This window comes from Atractosteus spatula, chromosome 8, assembly GCF_055471065.1.
Source record: "Atractosteus spatula isolate fAtrSpa1 chromosome 8, fAtrSpa1.hap1, whole genome shotgun sequence".
Classification (NCBI taxonomy): Eukaryota; Metazoa; Chordata; class Actinopteri; order Semionotiformes; family Lepisosteidae; genus Atractosteus; species Atractosteus spatula.
This window is the reverse complement of record NC_142713.1, coordinates 59,554,741-59,577,293: the sequence shown is the minus strand read 5'-3', so window position 1 is coordinate 59,577,293 and position 22,553 is coordinate 59,554,741. Positions and strand designations below refer to the sequence as shown.

General features: G+C 49.1%; 1 protein-coding gene across 6 annotated transcripts in view; it reads right to left on the bottom strand.

The window, feature by feature from the left end:
• dennd5b (DENN domain containing 5B) overlaps positions 1-22,553 on the bottom strand; it is an 88,491-nt gene that overhangs the window by 25,474 nt on the left and 40,464 nt on the right. For all 6 annotated transcript variants that reach the window (XM_088923499.1, XM_088923502.1, XM_088923495.1 and 3 more), the window contains 4 exons: positions 20,170-20,836; positions 8,891-9,078; positions 4,686-5,216; positions 2,716-2,947 (listed from right to left, as the gene is read on the bottom strand). In XM_088923499.1, the coding sequence (XP_088779625.1) occupies positions 2,716-2,947; positions 4,686-5,216; positions 8,891-9,078; positions 20,170-20,836 (1,618 nt within the window). The remainder of the gene's footprint in view (positions 1-2,715; positions 2,948-4,685; positions 5,217-8,890; positions 9,079-20,169; positions 20,837-22,553) is intronic.

Below are 22,553 nucleotides of genomic sequence, written 5' to 3'. Positions count from 1 at the left end.
ACTGGGCCTCTCACAGCTCAATGTACTTCCCTCACATTTAGGCAGCATTTTGGTTGTATAAATTCTTTTTTGCTTTAGAAAATTCTCTATCTTTTCTGGAATAACTGCGATCAATACAATCCTAAGCCATACTATTCTTAATATGCTGTTTTTGAAAATATCCCCAGTGAAATGATCACCATTCTTCAAACGCTGCAAACATTTTACAGAGCCCTGCTGTTGTCTTGAACAGCACTACAGAGCACTACTGTCTTCAGTGGAGATCCGACGCTGGCAGGCTCATCCCATATGCCCCCCAAGCGACTGGACAAAGACAGGAAGTCAGAGAGACACAAGCCCAGCTGGACATATGCGCCACAGGGGTGCCAGCGTGGAGCAGTCGGTCTCAGGCCAAGCATTACCGACCTGTGAAAATGCAACTGGACGACATGCTGTACCGGCCTTTAACCATTAGTTTCTACTGAGGATATGAACACAGACTTCTCTTTTTGGGATTAAACTACACAAACAGATTTAAGAGTATCAAATTAAATCCTGGTATTGTAAAGGGCATTCTAGTTTTAAAATCCAATCAAGCCCTTAAAGAAGATTCATATACAGCTGTAGGAGAAACAATGCTGCTACAGTGTAATCAATCTAAGTCAGCCTAGTTAGGCTTATGTGCTCTAGTAGAATTAGTAACTATACAATAATGAAATCTATATTTAAAACAGGTGCACAAAAATTCATCCAATCACCTGTAATCAACAGGGCCCATCCCCTGCAGGTCTGAACACATGAAAAATGCGAATGCAGTACGTATTCATGCACGATGGCTAGCAGGATTGAGTTTCTTTAATGCAGCAGTCCAGCTGAGCTGAGCGCAAGAGGAAAATCAATTCAGCACGATCAGAGGAATTTACCGAGTTGTGTTCCCCAGGATAACAGATTTCTGCTAGAGAGACGTTGCCAAACGATAATGTAAGTGACCTGCAGCAGTCAAGCATTTTCTCCCTACAGTTAACTCCATCCATCCACTATCGAACTGTGCCAAGTAATGAATGATGCCTGAAAATCCCTGGCTATCGAAGTAAGCACTGTTATATCGTCTGTTGCCACAAAATGTTGTTTGACACTCCAATCTCCCTGGCTGTCCTCATCTCACCTGATACCCCAGAGTGGACAGAGAGCAGCTAGCACTGTGAGGCACAGGACAAGACGGGTGGTGGCTGGGGTGCGTTTGGTAGGAGATTCAGTGAGCAAGACGGCTCAACCTGATTACGTTTCCCAAACAATGGAGTCAAAGGTGATGTCACCATGGAGCTCTGGGGGAAAAACATCATTGGCAAAGGGCAAGTGAGCGGAGCATTCCCGGATCACGATATCCCCAAATTCATTCGAAGTACAAGACAAAACAGGCCAATAACTGCAGATAAATCGGCTGCAAATCCCAAACTGGGGCGCAAGCAGCCAGTTTAATCCAGAACTGTCCGCTGAGAGCCCACAGAGCAGGATGCCATCATCAGGCGGCAGTGTTCCAACCGCTCGGCACACCTGGAGATGCACGTGTGAGTCCAGTGCTGCAGAGAGCACGGGCTATGGAGTACCGAGCAGTGGAGGAGTGTGATGTGGCCAGATGAGTCATCCTTCACCATGTTCTCGACAGACAGACAAGTGCACATGTGGCACAGGCCTGAAGATCCCTTCAGCCTTGAGCGCTGGGTTCCTACAGTGAGGGGTTCTGGTGGTTCTGTAATGCTGTGGGGCCCCGTTTGTCTAATGAGTTAACTGGGTTCGCTCATTCCCTAGAAGGCAAGGTCAATGGTCAATACTAATCACTACTTAACAGTTCTGGGTGAACTAGTGAACAGTTCTTCACCCCATTTTCCTTCCTGCCAGGAAAGTCCTTCAGAGTATCCCAGTGCTCTCAGGACGAGTAACTCAACCCAGAATCAGACCTGGGATTTTCAAATGTGTAAAAGCCCACAGATTACCGAGGAGAAATGACCAGGCTCTGCCTGCAGGGCCACCTGCTGGGGACGTTCCGTTACTGCAGTGCCAGATTGGGGCATGTCTCTGTACTGGAATAATTGTCAGAGAGTAATGTGCTCCTCTGTGAGGTTACGACATACTCATCAGGCACCATTGATTTCCGCTGGACTATGATCTACGATCAGCACAACGGCAGCAACAAGATAAAAATAGAACAGGAGCGACCCAGCTCTCCTGCAGCATCAGCAGCCCTTAAGAGTTTAACCCTTAAGTGAGACAGGGGAGGTGATCTTGACACGGAAGGCTGTGTCCTTGACCAGGCTGAGCGGGTGACTGAATAAAGAAAGCCTGAAGTCTCACATCCGAGTCCTCAAAATCAGAACAGTAAAGCCGAAGTTATTTTTTCGCAGTCCTTAAATCCTCAGTCCTGGGTACCTCAGCTGCACTGGATCAGATCTGAATGTGTAACCATGCAGAAGCTTACAGCAGGGGAGCTCAGCTCCAGCCCTCGAAGGCCAGGTTTGAGCACCTCTACATCAGTGTTCAGGAAGAATTCAAATTCCTGCTTCAGGCTGCAAGAGAACGGGGAACAGGCGAGATCCACTGGGCTGAAACACCGGCTCTTATCCTTAAGGCCCGTTCAACATATTGAACGATATATTCCTGAGGTTTTCTGGTTTAATTGCTCCCCTAGATAATGGGGGAGAGGGAGCCTATGTATTCAAGGCTCGCTGCCCCACTCACCTGACTCCTTGAGGATGCTGCACTTCTGGTAGGTGGAGGAGCGCAGGCTGGGCGCCCGGCCGCTGTACAGCCTGGCCTTCTCGATGCGCGAATCGAAGACGCGCAGCAGCGGCTCCTTCTCCTCCCACTGGGACATGATCTTGTTGTCGATGAAGGTGGCGAACATCTGCGTCTCGATGAAGTGCGAGAGGAAGGGCAGGCGGGGCTCGGGCTGGTCGGACAGGAAGGAGGCCTGCAGCGGGCGAGCGAGCGAGCAGGGTTGGAACAGGGGCTCAACGGCTTCCAGCTCGGACACCCAGGTCGCACGCACCCAAACCTCACACGCCCAGGCCAGAACATCCCCCCAAGAGACAGGAACCCAGAGACCTGTTCTCCACGACACCCCAAAATGCCTTCACCCCAGGTCCCTCCAATTCTGGCAGTGGGCTGAGGGCTGCTCACATGCCTTCAGCCCCACTGGTCTTCAAGGGGACTGACGGGAGATACACTGACCCCGACACCAAGAGGACCTCCGCATGTGACGGGGGGTAATGGTATTTTGCCAGTAAGCATACAGTACACATATACTGTATATATAATATTTCACAATTGCATTGGTCTTTCCTTGATTTCTGGGACCAACAAAAGCAAACAAAGAATAGCTTTGACAAGAAAGTATTCCTTCTGATAGCGGACTCTCCAACGATCAAAGCGGGTGGAAAAAAGGTTATTACAGAACCAACATGAGCCACTATTACGATCTGTCACATTCGATGACATCTCCCATACCAACATTACAGTCATGCTTTCAGCTACTACATGCATCTTAATCAGTCCCTCTCTAGCCATCCCATTGTGAATTCTGACATGTAAGGGATTAGAAGATGAATCAGCAGATTAAAATATTTAGTACAATATGCCTCAAGTAGTGCGAGAAGTGAAATGCTGGGTAATATTTCCTTACAATGTAGGTAAAAGACTGAAGATATTTAATATTCTGCTGTTCATTAATCAGTTCTTAAGGTTACCAATTATACTGCTTGATAAAGGAAATATAAAAGCTCTAACATTGCTAAATTGTGGTGCAGCAGTTTAAAACCAAGCCAAGCGTCCGCCTGGAAGCGGTGGGGAGCTGTAGTTCCACAACCAGCTTTGTCATGCAGTGGGCAGTCATGAATATTCACTGCAGGGCAGCGAATCTGCTCAGCGCCCACAGCTGAACAGGGAGCTCATTTCTCCTTCAGCTCTGCTGTCTTCTCTTCTTCAGCCACAGTGCCGCACAAATCAGGAAACTAATCAATGAGCAAACCAATCAAAGCATTAGGCCATTAACTGCAGACAGGCGATGCTTTAATTTGAAACCTCTGTGATCACAGAAAGGCTATACTTAACTACTTCAGCAAATTAAAAACCACCGGACTCTGGTAGAGTGGCTACACAGAACTGCAAAGAGTTCCTTCAGTGCTCCTTCATTTACAGATTATACCAGTGCAAGTGAGACCCAATACAAATCCTTCCAACCAGAGTGGTATCTGTGGAGAACATTTTGGACTAATCAAGCTGTTAGGCCAACAGTGATGAACATGGATATTCAGCACACCAAGCCCTGCGGAGGTCTTCTGGTAGCAAGGCAGAGCAGTGGTTAGGGCTCTAGTCTCACATCCCAGGCAGGCTACTGCTCTTGTACTCTTAAACAAGGTAATAGTAGAGTAGCAGAAGCACGTCCCTGCCTGAAGTTAAGCTTGTTCTCGCTGAATAAGGGCATTTCCTCTTTCCCCACGGTGGCTGTGTGCTTACCTCCCCCTACGGCCAGCCAGCGCCCCAACTGAAATGTGAATCGAAAGCTGTAGGGCTCTGGCACTGACACTGGTAAGCCGGGATGTCAGCTGGGGGGCAGACCTGACTTGCTGGAACCTGCACCCGAGTCCCTTCGGGGGTCCTGACAGAGCTCATCAACACGGGCACGAGCCCACTGCCCGGCCCCGCCTCACCTTGTCGAAGTTCTGCATCTGCTCGCGGCCGGTGAGCCAGGACTCCAGGTCCTGCGCGCAGGGGATGACGAAGGCCTCGTAGTCGGCGAACATCTGCGTGAAGCGGTTGGCGAAGACCTCCCGGACCTGCACGTTGAGCTGGGCGTCGCGCAGCTCCTCCTCGGCGCACTGCAGGCGCCCGCCCTTGGCGTCCCCGCGGCCCGGCGCCTCCACGGGGCCCACCGTGACCCCCGAGCGCCGGGCCAGGGCCTGCAGCCGCGCCAGCGTGGCGTTGCCCTGCAGCAGCTCGAACACGGCCAGGGCGTCGCCGGGCAGGTTGCCGTTCCTCCCGTCGTTGACCAGGTCCTGCAGCGCCAGGCTCTGCAGGTGGGTGGCGCTCTCGCTGCAGTGCAGGCGGCCCTCGGGCGGGATGCCGAAGCGCAGCAGCACCTCGGAGATCTCCTGGATGAACTCCAGCTTGCTGGGGAACTGCGGGAAGTCCTCGGGCAGCTCGATGAAGTGGTTATCGATGTCCACGAAGCACAGGTTCGCCTGCAGGGACACGGAAAGCTTCGTTTTCAGTCCCAAAGGGTCTCTTGTCCGCAGAACCCCGTTTTTAAATATATTCTGGGATCTAAAGGTATTCTAAATGGGCTCTTAACATGTCTAGGGCAATCCCAATCCCTGCATGGGTTTAGGAAAAGCAGGGAGCAGTTAATTAACGAGCCCCCCCAGGCACTGGCCAAGCACAAAGGTGTGTTAACCGCTTTGGGGAAGAAAAAAACAGTATTAGCTAGAAAGATACAAAACACAAAAGTATCAGGGCAGCAGGAAGATGCACAACGTGTCATGATAGAAACGGACAGCATTTGGAACATGACAAGGATTCATAAGGTGGCATTTGGCACAGAAAGCGTTGATTTCGTGTTTCCCGGGCAGTCCAGCGCAGCTCGGAGAATCAAGCCCGGCGATGGCGGAGCACTGCATGTTAACCAGTCATGGCAGTGCAAACCCGGTCGGATGTAATGGCCTTATGACAACTCTGCTGCCAGGGGAGATTCCAAGACTCCATTCCCATCAGATTGTGAAATTTCAACGCAGTGGTCACTCTCGTCCTTCGTCAGTCCACCTGGACAGGGCAGAGGCCTTGCTGCAGTCACGCCTGACAATCAGCAGCAGTCTTCCCTGCAGAGGCTTCTCGGACTTTACTGGGCTCGCATGATAAAGATCTACTGTGCTGTGATCTTCAAGATAAGCACGTGTGAAGGAAACAGCAGAATGAAGCCTCAGACCTGCCAACGGTGCAGAAAATCTACTGCACTTGCACGGATTACGCATTCACACTGGTGTTGTATGTACTGTATAAATTGAGGGCCCAGTCAGACCAGAGGTTCCCTGTACAGAAACAGTGTAGCTGCTTACACTGTGTACAGGGCAGATTCACGAAAAGTGAAATGCGGTGTAAAACAAAATCAGATATAAACATTTCACCAATCACTTTGGCGTATTACGTCAAAGCATTATAATCAGGTGCCCCAGAATTAAGACTGGTTACAAACCAGAGGAGCCATTGGGACTGATGGATCTGAGCATCCAGGCAGGGCATCAGATTTCTCTCTATAGATTCTCTCATCATACACGTACAGCTCTTATTTGTTAATGGGGTCATGTTGCGTTAAAAATGCATCATGTATTGCAATGTGTCTTTTACCCGTCTGCAAAGCAAATTTCCCACCTGGTATGGTACAAGTAAGTGATTAGGACTGAGAGAGGAAAAGCGAATATGGAACGTAAGCCCCAGAGAACACCGCGCACGTCGCCCTCGAGAGCTGACCCTCTGCGTTTCACAGACGCTACAGGCTCAGGCAGAAGGAGAGCGTACAGACACCAGACCACATGTCTGACGAAGACCGGCTGTCCGGCTGCCCGAGTCACTCTCCCGCCTGAGCCCCGAACAGAGCCCGCACACCGGACCGCAGCTTTCAGTCTCCAACTCCCGGTCACGCCAAAGGGCACGAGCGGCCAGGAAACAGCGAGCCTCTTAGAGACATCACTGTCCGTGAGGAGGCCCCCAGCGCCACCCTGGGGACACAGGGCAGAACCAGTGCAGCTGCCCTTCAAGGTTTTAAACGACAAGTGTCACATTCATTACTGAAGAGGCATTTTGTTTTGCACGGCCCTGTATCTGGGCTGCCTCTGTTATGTAATCCTTTCAAAAGATAAAAGCTGTGACACAGAAACGCAGTGCACAGGCAGTGCTTTGGAAGCGATTAATGATTTACACAATGCCTGTGTCAGTTTTACTCCATTTGCTTCAGGAGCTCGTTTTTACCCAGTGCCCGGGGGGCCAGGAGTAAAAGGCAGCAGTGTGGAAGGTCAGGTGTGGAGCCGAGCAGCGGTCAGGACCGGAGGGAGAGTAAAATGCATTAAAAATATTTTGTTGTTCCAAGGTTAAGCCAAGGTTCTGGAATAAGGAGTCTGCTTTTCATAGTGCTGGAAATTCCCTAGATCAGCCTGTCTGCTTTTTACTGTGCGGAAACTAGATTAAAGCTGCAGGCATGGCTAAAAACATCACAAACCCCTGCAGGCAGGATGAGTCCATTTTGAGTCTTTTTTTTAACACCAGGCAGTTGTATACATGAATGCTGCAGTCAGGTCTGGATCAATACAAACAACAACGATCCAGTAACTGATACTAAACATGTTCGCGTGCTGATCCTGGCTGGTCAGAAAGCACAGCAGGGCAGACTCCCCTGGCTTTGCCTCTCTTGCAAGAGTCCACATCCCCTGCAGCCCTGCTCAGCTAAGAACCCTTGTCCGTTCTCTCCTGGGGCACCAAGACTTCAAAGGCTTTTTCCTAAAACTGTAATGCAGCATGGAGTGATCTGAACAGAAACCGAAAAACCGGATTTCGACAGCAGTGCTCACGGAACCTACAGCCACATCCCTTGCTCGCAGGAGAGCTGCTCTGACAATTATAATTCAACGTGTGTCCCCGCGGAGATTAGCTCATTAGAATGTTCTCTCTCTCGCACACAAGCGAGTTGCTTGGCCACAGTTCCAGTCAGAAGTTGACTGTGTTCAGGATGGGGCTTGAGATCACACAGACCCACCAAGCTTGAAAGCTGAGGACTCCCCTGCCATACAGAAATATTAGTGCTCAGAGAGCACCGATGATTACAGTCTGTAATCAGACCACAACCTGTGGTGGTTTTTGAACGATCTTCACCCTCCGTCACACATCTCTCAGTCTTGCCCTTACCTGCGCCCCCTGTCTATCAGAGTGTGGAGAAGAACACAGTGCTGGCCAGGGCAGAAGAGGGGGAAGGTTTATCGATCGGAGCTCGATGCTATTGTGTTCCCAGACAACCCCAAACGAACCTGCAGAGTTCAGACTTCTATCGGCATTATCTTCATACCTGGTACTGTAGTAGCAGAGCTTTTTTTTTTTTAGTTATTTACATAATGGCTAAATTCGGGTGATCATCTTGTGAGTCTGAAACCAAAACAGACCTTTGGTAACTTTTTTTTTTGCCCCTGTTGTTTAGGGACGTAATCAATAATAAGTCAATACCATGTTCTTCCACTGCTTGAGAAAGAGAAGTGGTTAGATGGCAGATAAAGTGCGAGTTATCAGAGCCCGGCCTTCATACTGGAAGCGTGTCTGGGCTTGATGTAAGAGAGGCTTGACAATAAAAGGTGGTCCGTTAGGATCACATCTAACACACACGTATCAACTCTTCCAGCTCTTCAAATAGATTCCCTTGCTCCCTCTTGACTCTTGGGAGGTTCCAGGCAGTCATGGAAATGCCCGGGACTAAAGAAACGGACGTTCCTCTCCCGAATGGCTCAAGTGACAGGTGTTTGCTAAGCTGTCTAATCTAATGTTGTGGGTTCGAGACTGGGTCATGTCACTTGCCCACTGTGAACCGGTTTTGCCCAAGCAGAGGAGAGGGCAGGAGAAGTCAGCCAGGGGTCTCTCAGATCTCAGCAGCACAGCGCCCCCTGTGGCCCCCTGGGTGTCTGCAGGCTTGCGGTGAGGGACACGCCTCTCCGGTGTCAAGAGGGGAGCGAGACGGGGGAGCGGTTCCCCCTGAGGATGAAGGGTAGTGAGTTAATGCCATGAATCCCTACACAGAGACGTTTACAGGGTCCAGAAACAGTCCGGGTGGAAACCAGCAAGGAACAGCTCACTGCGCACAGAGGCAGAGGCAGAGGCAGGGTACCTCCTGGGGCAGCTCCAGCTTGGATCGGTCTGTCCCCTCCTTGGACTGCAGGCCCATCAGGTAGGGGACCGGGGCGTCCAGGAAGTGCAGCAGCGAGGCGGGCAGGATGGGCACGTACACGTGCTGCCACTGGAAGGGGAAGAGCAGAGTCGTGACGCCCTCGGCCACCGTCATCAGCCGCTGGTAGTCTGCGGGGGAGAGAGCGAGAGCAACCCGGCGGTCAGCTACCGTCTTCCACCGCCCGCCCCCCCGGGCGAAGGCCGGCCGGCTCACGGGACCCACGTCTGTCACCAGGAAACCCATCCAGAGGGGCGACGCGCGATCCTTAACACCCCCGCGAAGAGGAGCTACCAACTATCCCTACCCTAGATGACCCAAATGGGACAAGGACAGTCATCTATAAACTTTACGTTCTCACACAGGAGGTGAGTTAATGGAGGAAATGCACAGACCTGGTGACGGGCCAACACCAATGCAGGTAGGAGCGGAGGTGAACCACCCACCCATTTTCTAACCTCGTCATCCACTTCAGGGCCACAGGGGAGCAGGAGCCCATACAGGCCACCAGCTGTCAATAATGGAACAGCAGAGTGACCACACACTAATTAAACCCCGTCAGAACATGGCCCTGGGCCCTGCTCCTCCAGGACCTCTTCCCAGAAGAATCAGAGGCAAAGCAGCAGCAACAAGGACACTGATCCCAACCGTACAGCCATCGGCACTATTTCACAGCCTCTTGCAGACTCAACATAACATCTACACTGGAACTCCAGGAGAACAGTTTTTTTAAAGACATTGAAAAAAGAATAACCCCCCCCACCCCCAACAGATTTTATTTTAGTTTGACACATCAGTCCCCAATTCCACATTTAGCATGAGGGAGACAATATTTCCCTCCATTTCCCGGTGTGTGAATAGGCTGAACTGGGATGAATGAGGCTTATCCTCATAAAGAAAGCCCTCGTGGCTTGTGTTTCCCGATGAAATGAACCAGAGGTGGTGCTCATCCATCTTCTTTCTGAAAGCTGTCCCTCTGCTCTCCTCAGCTCACTCTGACCGATTGCTACAGGCAGCTGCAATTAGTGATCTCTCACATGCACGGCCACCCGGCCGTTAATTAGTGCTTGCTTTTTTAAGTGGGATTTACAATACTAGCTTTGTCACTGCCAAAGCGTGCTGACTAATGATCTGCACCAACCACTTCAGAGATTAACACCGTACAGGAATCAGCTCTCCAGGATTAATCGTCTCAGCATGTCCATTTTGTCAAGAGGGAGAACAAAACACCTTCAGACCTGTAGTTACATTTCCAGATCACACTTCGTATGGAAATCACACTTACAGTTTGAAAAAAATATCCATGTCTATATAAGGAAGTAGTTCAGGTGGGCAGCTGCGTCAGCATGCGTAGGCTGCAAAGTTACATGCAATAGGTTTATTCCATGCTGAAAAGAGAAGAAACAAAACGTCTCAACCGAAACATGTTTTTTTTCTTCTCTTTTCAGCATGGAATAAACCTATTACTTGTTCCTTGGCATGTCTATACTGTACATTGTTTCATTCAATAATTAAACTGTTTTAATAAAGAATTGGGTAATTAAACCATTGCACCTCTGCTGAAGGCTAGATTCTTCCTTTCTTAGGAAAGGAGACCCTTCAGCTGTCTAAACATTCTATGTTTTGACCTTTTCTACATTTTCCCTTTCGTTGGTTTTCACTGGAACACCACGTCTGGATTAAATCCCAACTTTGACCACCCTGCCCATCACACGCTCCCAACCCAATAGTTGACAGAAGCATGACCTCGCTGCCAATCAGAAAGCGACGCCAAGCCCTGGGTTCGAAACGCAGCGGACTCGCAGAGAGGTGAAAATTGATCAGTTTTCAAAATCCACCCAACAGGCTTCCTCAGAAGCAACAGAGAAACACGACCCAGAAGACGCAAATGGAAACCATGTGGAATCAACTCTTAACTACCAAACTGGCTCGATGGGCTCAACGGCCTCCTCTCATTAGCAGCTGTTCTTATGTCTTTGTTCTTTCAAGAACAGCTGGATGAAATCCCATGCTTAGTTCCCAAGTGAGCAGTGTGGCTCCTGAGCTAACTTATTTGCTAGCAGCTCTTTTCTCACTGATTTCTTAAGTGTCTCTTATGGGCCGCCAATTATATTATGAAGTTATGATCTCTGACTTGGATTTATTGAGGTCATTTGTTCAAAGTAATCTAGTTCTACCTAAAACTCTCCACCAAAGGCTTTCCCATTGTGCGCCTTAAAACAGACAGTTACAGTTTCACTACGCTGTAGCTCAAGCTTCTCAGTCTCTGCACTGAGGATCCAAATGTAGCAGCAGAGATCTCAGTCCAGCAGCAGTACTGCAGCTGGACTGGCACATGGATCACGGTAAAAAGCATGGTAAAAGTAAAAAAAAGTCACAGTGAGGTAAAGCACAGTTAAATGGCAAAGGAATAGCAAAAAAATTCAGAACACGATGAAACCATAGGAAACTGTGTCAAAGCCATGCGAATTCATGGAATAACCATGGTTGTGCAGTGGCAGATGTGCACACGTACTAAGAGCGCGAGGGTACATAGCGGGGGTGACGGCTAACACGCGGACAGGTTATAGTAGTCCAGGTGGGCAGCTGCGTCAGCAGGCGTAGGCTGCAAAGGAACAAGTAATAGGTTTATTGCTGAAAAGAGAAGAAAGAGAAAACAACGTTTCGGCCGTGGAGCCTTCTTCAGGTTGACACACCTGAAGAAGGCTCCACGGCCGAAACTTTGTGTTCTCTTTCTTCTCTTTTCAGCAATAAACCTATTACTTGTTTCTTCAAGGACAGGTTAGTTCACATCACCTAAATTACAACAGGAACAGAAGAATGCACGCTGAGAGAATAATTAGATGCAATTTATCAATATGCTGTCAGCACACCTGCACAATCGCAGTCTGTCATCATCCTCTTAAATTAATTCAAGATCTGCACTAAAGACTACAGGACTCCCCAGAGGAAGACATCATCTTCTGTGCCAGTTTAGTCTTATGGACAATTAGCTTAAGTGGATAAGATGCAATGATCTATAGCCAAGGCTCATCTCAAACAGTAAAACAGCCAGAGCAAGGGTCTCAGTACTAGTGCAGATTCAAAATTGCTGGGGACTCCTTCTCATTTCCCAGGTGGTCTCCTCTCCGGGTACTGGCTGGGCTCACAACTGTTGAGCTTCAGTGGGCTGCCAGTGGTGAGCTGCAGAGAGATATAGCTGCTGGCAATAATAATTTATGAATAACTTTTTATCCCAACATTACCCCTAGAGAGCAGATCCTCTGGGTCTGCTCAGCTGGTACGCGTGGAGTCCCTCGATAACTACGGGACGCAGTGAAAAAACTGCTGCCGCAGGTCGAGCTCATGTTAGGTAATGGGAATCTCAGTGCAGGTGAGCCTCTGTTGCCGTTCTCAGTCCCATCTTCCTCCCACCTGCCTGCTCTCTTTCCGGGACATCTTCATGGTCAGGTGGGCGACCAGCTCCTGGGCTCCTCCCAGCCCCCGCTCAGTCCTACGCAAGCCTGAAAGAGCACGACCTGCCTGCAGTGCCCACTGGCGGTTTACACTCTTGCATCAGCGCACTGGCTGCCTTGGGGCACAGCTGTATTACCACACAGAGCTGCTCAGTGTTCATGCACGTTACAGACCTGCTGGCCCTGACTTCCAAAGGGGCTACAACATCTGTTACATTTCACTCGCCAGCAAGGTACAGTCTAACCTGCTCTCCACAGTGTGACATACCAAAGGCATTTGCACTCATTGAAACATTCATTCTAGTTTAGGGATGCCAAGTCGTCCCTGTGGACAAAACGTTCAAGCCAGAAAAATATTTTATCTTCTATTCTGATTCTGTTCAGTGTAATGCAATCATATGCTGTTCTATTGTAAAGAATTAATCTCAGAAAGAAACATCTGCTGTGAGTAAAAATGAGCTATTGGGGGGAAAAAAAAGAAATGCTGAATGCCCTGGTCTTTACTGTGCTCACTAAGAAGGCAGGTTGCTGAAAGCGATCAACGTTAGAGGAATGTAAGTATCTGAGCATGTCATTTCCCAGAGGAATTTACTGCTACCAGCTTCAGCACAGGATCTCCCAGATATTTAGCAAATGCATTAAAGGCAGTTGTGCAAATGTACTACTGTGTGGAGTGGGTCACAGGTCTGGAAGAGCTAGTGAGGGCCACAGACAAACATGCTGGGAGGAGGAGGAAAAAATGTAGGAAAAATGGAAAACAGAATTATCTTGTTTACTGAAGTATTCACCTTCACCAGTGAGAGCTGTAATTCCTACAAAATGTCCTTCAACAAAGTAGTGAGTATTCTGGGGTGTATATCAGCTTGGCACATCTGGATCTGGGGCTTTTCACTCTCATTCTTCCCTGCAGTTCTGCTAAGCTCTGTCCAGATGGGGGGTGGGGTGTTGGTGAATTCTAATCTTTTAGGCCCTTCACAGATTCTCAATGAGATTCAAGCCTGGGCTTTGGTTGGGCCACTCAAGGACATTCACCTTCTTGTTCTGAAGCTGTTCCAGTGTCGCTTTGACCGTGTGCTCAGGGTCGTCGTCCTGTTGGAATGTGGAGCTTTGTCCCAGTCTAGGGTCTCCTGCTGACTGAAAGAGGTTCTCCTAAAGGGCTTGCCTGCGTTTGTCTCCATTGTTCCCGACAAGCAGCCCCAGAAGACCATGCTGCCACCACCATGCTTCATGTTACAATGAGCAAGCGTTGATGAGCCGTGTTCACTTTAAACCAGGCACAGTGGTTTTTGTTTCATCGGAACAGAGATTCTCTAGCCACATGGTCTCAGGTCTATCGCAGGAGTGACCTCTGTCCAGACACTCTCTGAATCAAAGGCTGAATCTGAAGTGCTAAATAGATTCTTGTCCTCTAGACAGATTCTCCCACCTCAGCCATGGAGCTCTGTAGTTCTGTGATGGTGGTCACTGGGTTTGTGGGCCCTTCCCCGACCATGGTCCTTCCTACCTGACCTGCCTGCTCATTCTGAGAGGATAGCCCAGTATGGTTCCAGTTTCTTCCTATTTGCTAATGATGGACCCGACTGTGCTCCTGGGAACTTTCAGCACCAAAGATGTGTTTTTATATTCCTCCCCAGATCTGTGCCTCCTCACAATTCTATCACAGAGGGGTTCAAACAGCTCCTTGGTCTTTATGGTAGAGCTACGTCTCCGACATGCACTGTCCGCTGAGGAGCCTTACGCAGACAGGTGAATTTCTGTATTTAGACAGGTGAATTTCTGTATTTAGACAGGTGAATTTCTTCTGACATCATGACAAACAGTTGAACTGCACACAAGTGGACAATTCCAGGTTTAGATTAATCCCACAAGGAAATTACATACACTGCGTTCAGTATGGAGCGTCACAGCACAAGGGGTAAATGCTTCTCGATTCAAGACATTTCAGTGAATGTAAAAGAATTCCAGAACTTCTTTTCCACTTTGACATTATAGAGCAATTAGTGTAGATCTGTGATAGTAACTTCCATATAAATGTGCCTCTATTTGAGTTTGAAATATATATTGTGAAGAAAAACCCAAGGGATAAATATATTCTGAAGGCACCATATATCTTATGTAACTGTGGTTCATCCCACAGGAGTGACAGATCCATTCGAATGGCCCATTAAGCTTCATGGCTCTACAGTGGTGTCATTTTCCAAGACTGAAACCAAATTACACAATTTTTTCTGCAAATGCAGGGTGGTTTTTCTATTATTCCTAAAGTTGCTGGAACTGATATTGCTACTGGCGATGCTATAAAAGGACGCTAAATCTAGTGCCTAAAAAAGTGCCTAAATCTAGCAATTTAAAGTAGGGCTTTTTTATTAAAAGACAATCAAGATTTAAATTAAAGTAATAGTGCATGTCAGAAGACTGCAGATTGGTAATTTATCATTTGAAATTGCATAAGTATGTATTGCAAAGATTTTTCTATACTTGTGACCTTTTAATATTTAAAAATCGATTTCTTCTAAATATAATCAGTCCTTCAGGACAGTGAAACACACCAGGCTTTGGTACTATAACTGATGTCCTGTTGGTGTTCCAAGGCCATTCTGATTTATATTGTAAATATCCAGAATTTAAATCCAATATGTACAGCTTTGGAAGTTCTTGCTGCCAGAATACCTTGGTCCTACAGACGACTCGTCAGAAAGCTTACCAGATAATGGCAAAGCACCGTGTGTCACTGAAACGAGCTCGGACAGATCAGTTCATTTAGCGAACAGGATCTGCACAGCAGCGCTGCAGTTGTGAAGCCCCGGACCACACAGAGCTGAGTCATCAGTCACACACGGCGCTGAGTCATTCTGAGCTGACAGGCTGCACAGCACAGAGGAAACCTGCTTCCTCGGCCCCTCAGGTCTCCTCCTACTCAAGGTACAGAGGACAAGTGCAGGAGGCCAGTGCCACTGTGATTTACAAACATGCCAATGATTAAAAAAAGCCAGAAAGCAGATAACGCAGTGAATTCCCCTTCCGATTTACTGACACAGCTCTTCTCCTGCTGCCAGACAAATCTAACATCTGAGAGCTGCAGTTTATTGTCACAACTTCAAATGATTATTGAACAGTATTGGAAATGAAACAGCTTTTAAATCAAAGCATTCAGAATGAGATATTTAGAATTACTGCCAGAACTCTTGACAGTGCATCCTCAACTTTTCCCAGGTCATAAGGCAGTTTTGCTCCTTCCTCCAAAATAATCCCATTTAAAAAATAACAACTTAAAAGTTAAGTAACAACTCCAAGACACGGAGACTATAACACATCTTCATACAATAACTCAATATTCCAGGCTAGTATCTACTAGTGATTCAACCGAACCCAAAACCACAAATCTCCCGGCTCTGAAATCAGCTCTGAAAAAGTACATTAAAATTCAAAGGCTCCACAGCTTGGAACGCCGAGTCTGCTCCGGCTGCGTGAGGGATCATGGGTAAGCCGACAACAAAAGACCGTCACAGAATCCTATTACAAGCAAATCGTCCTTCAGTATAATTGAGGACGTATCTAAAATTAACTGAAATAAGTGATTGGCGTCATTGACTCCGTTTGCTTATTTAAGGAATGGAAGCCTTTGTTATGCTCAGATCCTGCTAAATTGCATTCCTTTTTATAGTGCATTTTCTTGATTGAAGTAAAAATTAGATCAATAATGGCCAAAAATTCACAGTTTTTAGAGTGCAACGGTCCCAGGCTGCACTGCAGGAAGACTCCAGCTGACCTCACCCCAGGAACAAAGCCTGTGCCTTAACTAACAAGTGACCTGGCCTGCCTGACCTGGATGCAGCACAACACAAATTCTGAACCTTTGACCGAGAGGCTTGCCACAGGGGACAGAACAAATACCCTGTGTAAAAACCGGGGTGGGTTTTATGAGGCACTAGAAAGAACCTATGCCTTGTTATGAATTAACAATGAAGAACTGTTTTACTGCACTGTACTTTTGGGGCCGGCCAAGGTCTCTCAAATGGAGATGAAATTCATGTATCCTACACTCAGATTTAGCAACATGAAGGGAACAGGGCTCTTGGTTTATTGCCAGGGCTGACCTGAGCTGACTGCCCGACTCTCTGACCTTGTTAACACCTTATTAGGCAACAAACTGTTACGGTTTTTCTCAGAAGTATCATTAAAAATGTATCTTTTTTTATACAGAATTTTTGCTCACCTTGAAAAACAAAAGCCCATGGTCCTGTTTGGGAAAAAGTGAGTGAGAACCTGTTAACTTCTTTCATCCTCCTTTCTTTATTGCGATAAAAACAATTTGATTCATCAGCGCCGAGTGCGGTTTTCTCTGTGGAGCCTAACGCACATGACAAGCTTATCTGGAGTGTAAACACCCCATTTCCAGAGCCCTTTTCACCTTGCTCATTGAAGGGTGCATTTCTGCAATTTCCCTCACGGGATCAATAAAGTATCCATTAAGATTTGCTACCAATATGCCTGCAGGGGGCAGCACTCAGGTACAGTAGGGTTAAAACTGCAATATTGGCCATATACAATTTCTTGTATTAGGATTTTTTTCCCCACACACAGACAGGGAGAGAAGTTTGGGGTCGAAGCGCAGGGTCAGCCATTTATACAGCGCCCCTGGAGCAGCTGGGGTTAAGGGCCTTGCTCGGGAGCCCAACGGAGTAGGATTCCTCTGCCGGCCACGGGATTTGAACCAGCAACCTTCCAGCCACAGGCACAGATCCTGAGCCACAAAGCCACCGCACCACCCATTAATGCCAACATAATGAGGTGTTAAGGTCCTCCTACCTGGCAGGAAGGCTTCGCACGTGCCACAGCTGAACAGGAGGCTCATTAAACCAGCTTCCAAGTCTTTGCATTTAGGCCAACAAAAGATTTACAGGAAATTCAAGCATCTCCTAAAGCAAAGCACCCATGTCCCACATCTAAATCTTCCTGGAACGTCGGACTTCTGTTCCTGTCATGTACCTGGTACGGATATCTAAGGCACAAAAGATATTGCGAGGTCCAGTGCTGTGATGTTGCTGAAGAGCATTAAAAAGTAGAATGGTATTATGTTAAAATGCTGCCTACTCGGAATTAATCTAATCAGGTCAGAGTCTTTCCATGATGAGATTATTTTTTTATATATATGCTACATAAAAACACAGCATTTTACATACACATCGACAGAATATTTACAATGAATGCGACATGCTTAAGGATATTTCTATGACCCTTTCAACCAAGTCGAGAAGACTGACGATAAAAAAAAGAATTCTAGTGGGCTGGAAAAAACAGTAATAAAACTATCTACTAGTGCAGGAATATTGTGTTTCAGATCCCAGGGGGTGTGTACAAGCTGCTGTCCAAGTAGCAAAATGTAGGCTAATGAAATACACCTCAGGTACAGTAATCCCAAAACACCAAAACTCAGAAATGTAATCAAGATCTGATTTGCCTCAGATAAAAGGCAAATTCTGATTTCTGACATATTCTTGGTGCTGACTCCATGATATCCCATCTCCTTACACTCCTGCAGCTCGTAGCTCGGCCTGGGCGGGCGTACTCAATCTTCCTCACACACTCGGAAAGATTTTTAATGAAGTAATAACCAGCTGCCTTTTTTTATTACGCTAAAAAAAATAAAAAGAAGTTAAAATGATCACCTGATTTAACAAGGGCTAAATATTCCCAAGGCTAAACTCTAACTTTATTTTATGGCATAGTTATTGTAAGATATACTGTAAAAAGCTTCACTATAAAATCTTCATCACAGGCCTATTAAAGTGCTCTGAGCTTCGTAAAAAGCTTACAAGTGCGACTAACATCCTTCATGAGCTTCAGGATGTTAATGTGGCTCAGTGGTGATGATACTGCACTACACGTCCGTCTGCACAGATTGATCAACGGCTTCACTCCTCCCTCCTGCTGCCTCTTCTAACTCGGCCCAGTCTGCACAAGAAGTCAACACTATCCATGCGCAGCTCGATCACACCAGCTAACACACAGGCATCCTTCGGTTCAATAAGAGAAGCTCAACAACAGTGAACACTGCACTTGGGATTTTTTCCTATTCATTATTGGGAAGCTGTGTGTTTTAAGAAACTGTCCTTCACCATTCAGGTCTCTTGACAAGGACCACACACAGCGCACTGAGATCCTGCGGAAGAACGCAGGAGAGCAGTGAGTGCCGCGTCATTCATTCTGACATTTGCATGTGCTCTAGGCGGCTGTGTCTCCTTGGACTGCTCGTGTCACGGTGACCGACTATCTGGGCGTCTGAGAAGCGGGCTCCTCTCCGAATGAGCAGAAACGACGCAAGGCGCCGCAGGGCAGGGCAGCCGCAGGGCAGGGCAGCTGTGCTGGCTCTCGCTCTGGGGTGTACTGCCGTCTTCCTCTGCACACTTCCTGGCAGCCAGCTCTGGCCAGGCCTCGCAGCAGCTGGTGCTGGCTGCTGGACGCCTTCGGCGCAAACCGGAGCAGAAACAATGCAAGACAGCCAAGCAGGTCACAGAGTCGAAAAACAGGAAGATGTTGAACATCCGAACTCCTTGTTTAAACACACAAGGGAAACACAACACTGCACAGGCTATAACTCGCCTCTAACACAATTCATGTCCCCTTCTCTGCATACACAGAACGCAAATACAGGCATGATGATGAGGAACAAGCTCTGAAAAGTTCTTTTACATCTTGCTGTAGAGAAAAACAAGCCCATCCCTGATGGATGCCTAAAAAATATCTATGATATTTCCACCATAACTACTGCAGATGAATATTTCCACCCCAGTTCAGAGTCACGGTGATCCAATAGCTTAATGAAGTGTAGTACGGTTTGTCTCAGCGTTTGCAGCCCTCTAGCAAGAGGCTGTCCTAGTAAACCAGCACTGTCATGAAAGTGGGAAGGCAGTGTGCTGATAAGAGCTGCTGTCTTACAGCTCCTGGACTCCTGGATCCTGGTTAGGATTTCTACCCGAGATGTGGAGTTTGCACGTGCCCCTGTGTCCAGAGTCCAAGAACATTCTGTCAAGGCTAGCTGGTGTCTCTAAATTTCCACATTTCCATATGCGTGTACGAATTTTTGTGGGTGTGTCCTGCGATGGACCGCTGTCCCGTCCAGGGTGAGTGCGCGTCCCCTGCGATGGACCGCTGTCCCGTCCAGGGTGAGTGCGCGTCCCCTGCGATGGACCGCTGTCCCGTCCACAGTGAGTGTGCGTCCCCTGCGATGGACCCCTGTCCCGTCCACGGTGAGTGCGCGTCCCCTGCGATGGACCCCTGTCCCGTCCAGGGTGAGTGCGCTTCCCTGCGATGGACCCCTGTCCCGTCCAGGGTGAGTGCGCGTCCCCTGCGATGGACCGCTGTCCCGTCCACACAAACTTTTTTTATTTTTTTAAACCCCAAACTACAATGCCTGAGTTCTTTAGTCATTACAGCAGACATGGCGAGAGACACCGCACGCCACCGCAGGGGGAGGAAGAGCTCAGAGCAGCCTGCCTTAACGACCTGCTGACTAACAAACAGCCAAGACAAACATCTTCATGCAGCATCACCCCGTTGGCTCCAGTAATCCTTCGGGATATTTACGGTGCAGGCAGGGGCCTCACGGGTCTGGTGTTACTGGGGTACAGGCCTGATCGAGACACTGCCCACGGGGAGGACCCACAGGCCCAGGGGCCGGCCTCATGGGTCTGGTGTTACTGGGGTACAGGCCCGATCGAGACACTGCCCACGGGGGGGACCCACAGGCCCAGAAGCCAGCCTCACCTTGCGAGTAGAGCAGGATCTGCATCTCCAGCAGCACGCAGGTGAAGAGCTGCAGCAGGTTCTCCACGCCCAGCAGCTCGAAGGCCTCCCTCAGGGGGTAGTCGGCCAGCGGCAGCTCGCCGGGCCCCGGCCGCTGGCACGCCACGGGCTCGTACGCGCCGTGGAACTTGAGCGAGCGGCCAGGGGGCGGCAGGGGGACCTCGTACAGGATGTTGTGGATGTAGCTCTCCAGGGGCAGCGGGGGCGGCTGGGGCGCGGTGACGGCGCGGTGCAGCTGCAGGAGGAACTGGCGGCAGGCGTGCATGAAGGGCAGCGGCGCCACCAGGCAGATGGCCTTGGACACGTAGAGCGCGTCGCGGCCGGCGTCGTAGGCGCCGCAGCAGGGCGGCTTGCTCAGGGAGCCGGCCTCGCCCTCGTCCAGGCTGCTGGCCAGCGAGTCCATGCTGCAGGAGGAGGAGGCGCACACGCTGCCAGCGTGCTCCGCCTGGTGCATCTGGTACAGCGTCTGCATGGCGCTGCAGATCTGCCTGCTGGTCACCTCCTCGTAGAAGGTCAGCACGAAGCCGTAGGTGCGCGAGCCGTCCTCCCGCGTGATGAGGTAGGAGTGGAACTGCGGCTCCCGGCTGTCCAGCTGGGTCCGGAAGGACAGCCCCTTGGGCATGCAGAGCTAGAGACAGGGCGACAGGCAGAGACAGGCATGGGCAGCTGGTCACCCGCTCCTGGGAACCGCACTGCTTTGAGCCACCAACCCACCAGCTACCAACGTGACGCAAGCACGGCTTTAAGAGACCTCGTGAGCACCACGAGTAAGAGCCTCATCCAAGGAAGAGCCAAGAGTGGAACAGAAGCAGGGCCGTCCCTGAAGGGTGGACACTCTGGCCTGCGATCTGGTGAGCACACAACTCAAGACCGAAACCGGAGCTATTAAAGACAGACGCGCTCTTCTTCCACCACTGATTGCAGCAGCTGCGGGCGTTTCCTCGAGCAGCCCTGGGAAAGTCAAAGAAAAAACAGAAATGCTTTCCCTGACAACGCTATGTCTGACATGTCTGGCTTCTGCCCTTCCCCCCGCCAAACAATTAAACCAGCAGCATCAATAGCATTAAAAATAACTGGCCCCAGATAAGAGGGGGTTTGAGGAATAAAATCCAACAAGCGCGGCACACCATGTTAAAGACAAACCCTGTAATCAGCTTCCCTCGATCCTTGTTCCCCGGGTGCAAACGTCTCTCTCCAGTAATCCCCGTGATGGAGCTTCACTCCCGAGGGAAAAAGCCTCTGTCTCTGTGATTTATACCAGGAATTGAAATGGGTCTCAGCGTGGGTATTAAACAGCAGTCCTCAGCGGGATCTCACACAGACAAAACCTCTACACTGTCATCTCCATGGCAGAGTAACCGTGCTGCCTTTTCTAACGAAAAGCAGTTGACCAGTTAGTTACCGTCTGTAAATGTATTCCTGCACTGGGTATATTCCAGAATACCATCTGATCTGGAGTTCATATGAGCAACACATCCAGACTCACAGTTCTGTGCACCCGAGTGAAGTTAACACCAGGCGAGTGAACAGTCATAGATGTTCAATTGAGCATGAGGGATGCAGGGGAGTTCAGTGGGACCAGGCAGAAATTCCTGTTCAATTATGCAGTGTTTCAGATCACGTGGCACAGAATCGCTTTCATTTCCTGAAAAGGCTTTCCCCACGCTGCAATCTGGATAATGAGGATACATTCTAATTAAAATCCATGATAAGGAGTCTGCTGCCCGTCTTTGCTGAGCGGGCTGAGTCACTGCTGTGAAGTCAGGGGAAAAGGGGAAAAAAAACAATACTGCAAGCCTTTCATCCTAATCCCTTAAGGGCCATTTAAGATATTTTAATTATAGTCATGTCTGAGCCAGCGCTGATGTCCTGCGGACAGAGGTGGGAGGCAGGGCACGAAATATGGCACAGTCCCTCTTCGAGACACGCACACGCACACGCACACGCACACGCACACGCACACGCACACGCACACGCGCTCCCCCTCCTCGACACACACGGTCGTCTGGTGGTTCTTCCCAATGAAGGTCAAGTGGAGATGAGTTAGTGGCTTGATGTGAAGAAGGCTGTGCAGCAGTAAGAAAACTTGATGGCATGGTCTCCCAAGAGAGACAGCTGCGGGCAGGATGCCAGTTAGTTTCTGCTCCACGTTAAGGTCCGAGCGCCACGAGGAGTGTCTACAGGCCGTGCGCTGCAGTCCAGGAGCTCCAGCAGTCCCACACAGCTGGCAGCTCCGACCTTCACTGGGGTCCGATACGAAGGGTCTGAAACTCAACATCTCGGTGCTTTGGTTGAATGATGACAATAACCGAAAGCCGATTGCTGTATGAAGTCCGTCCCTGGCT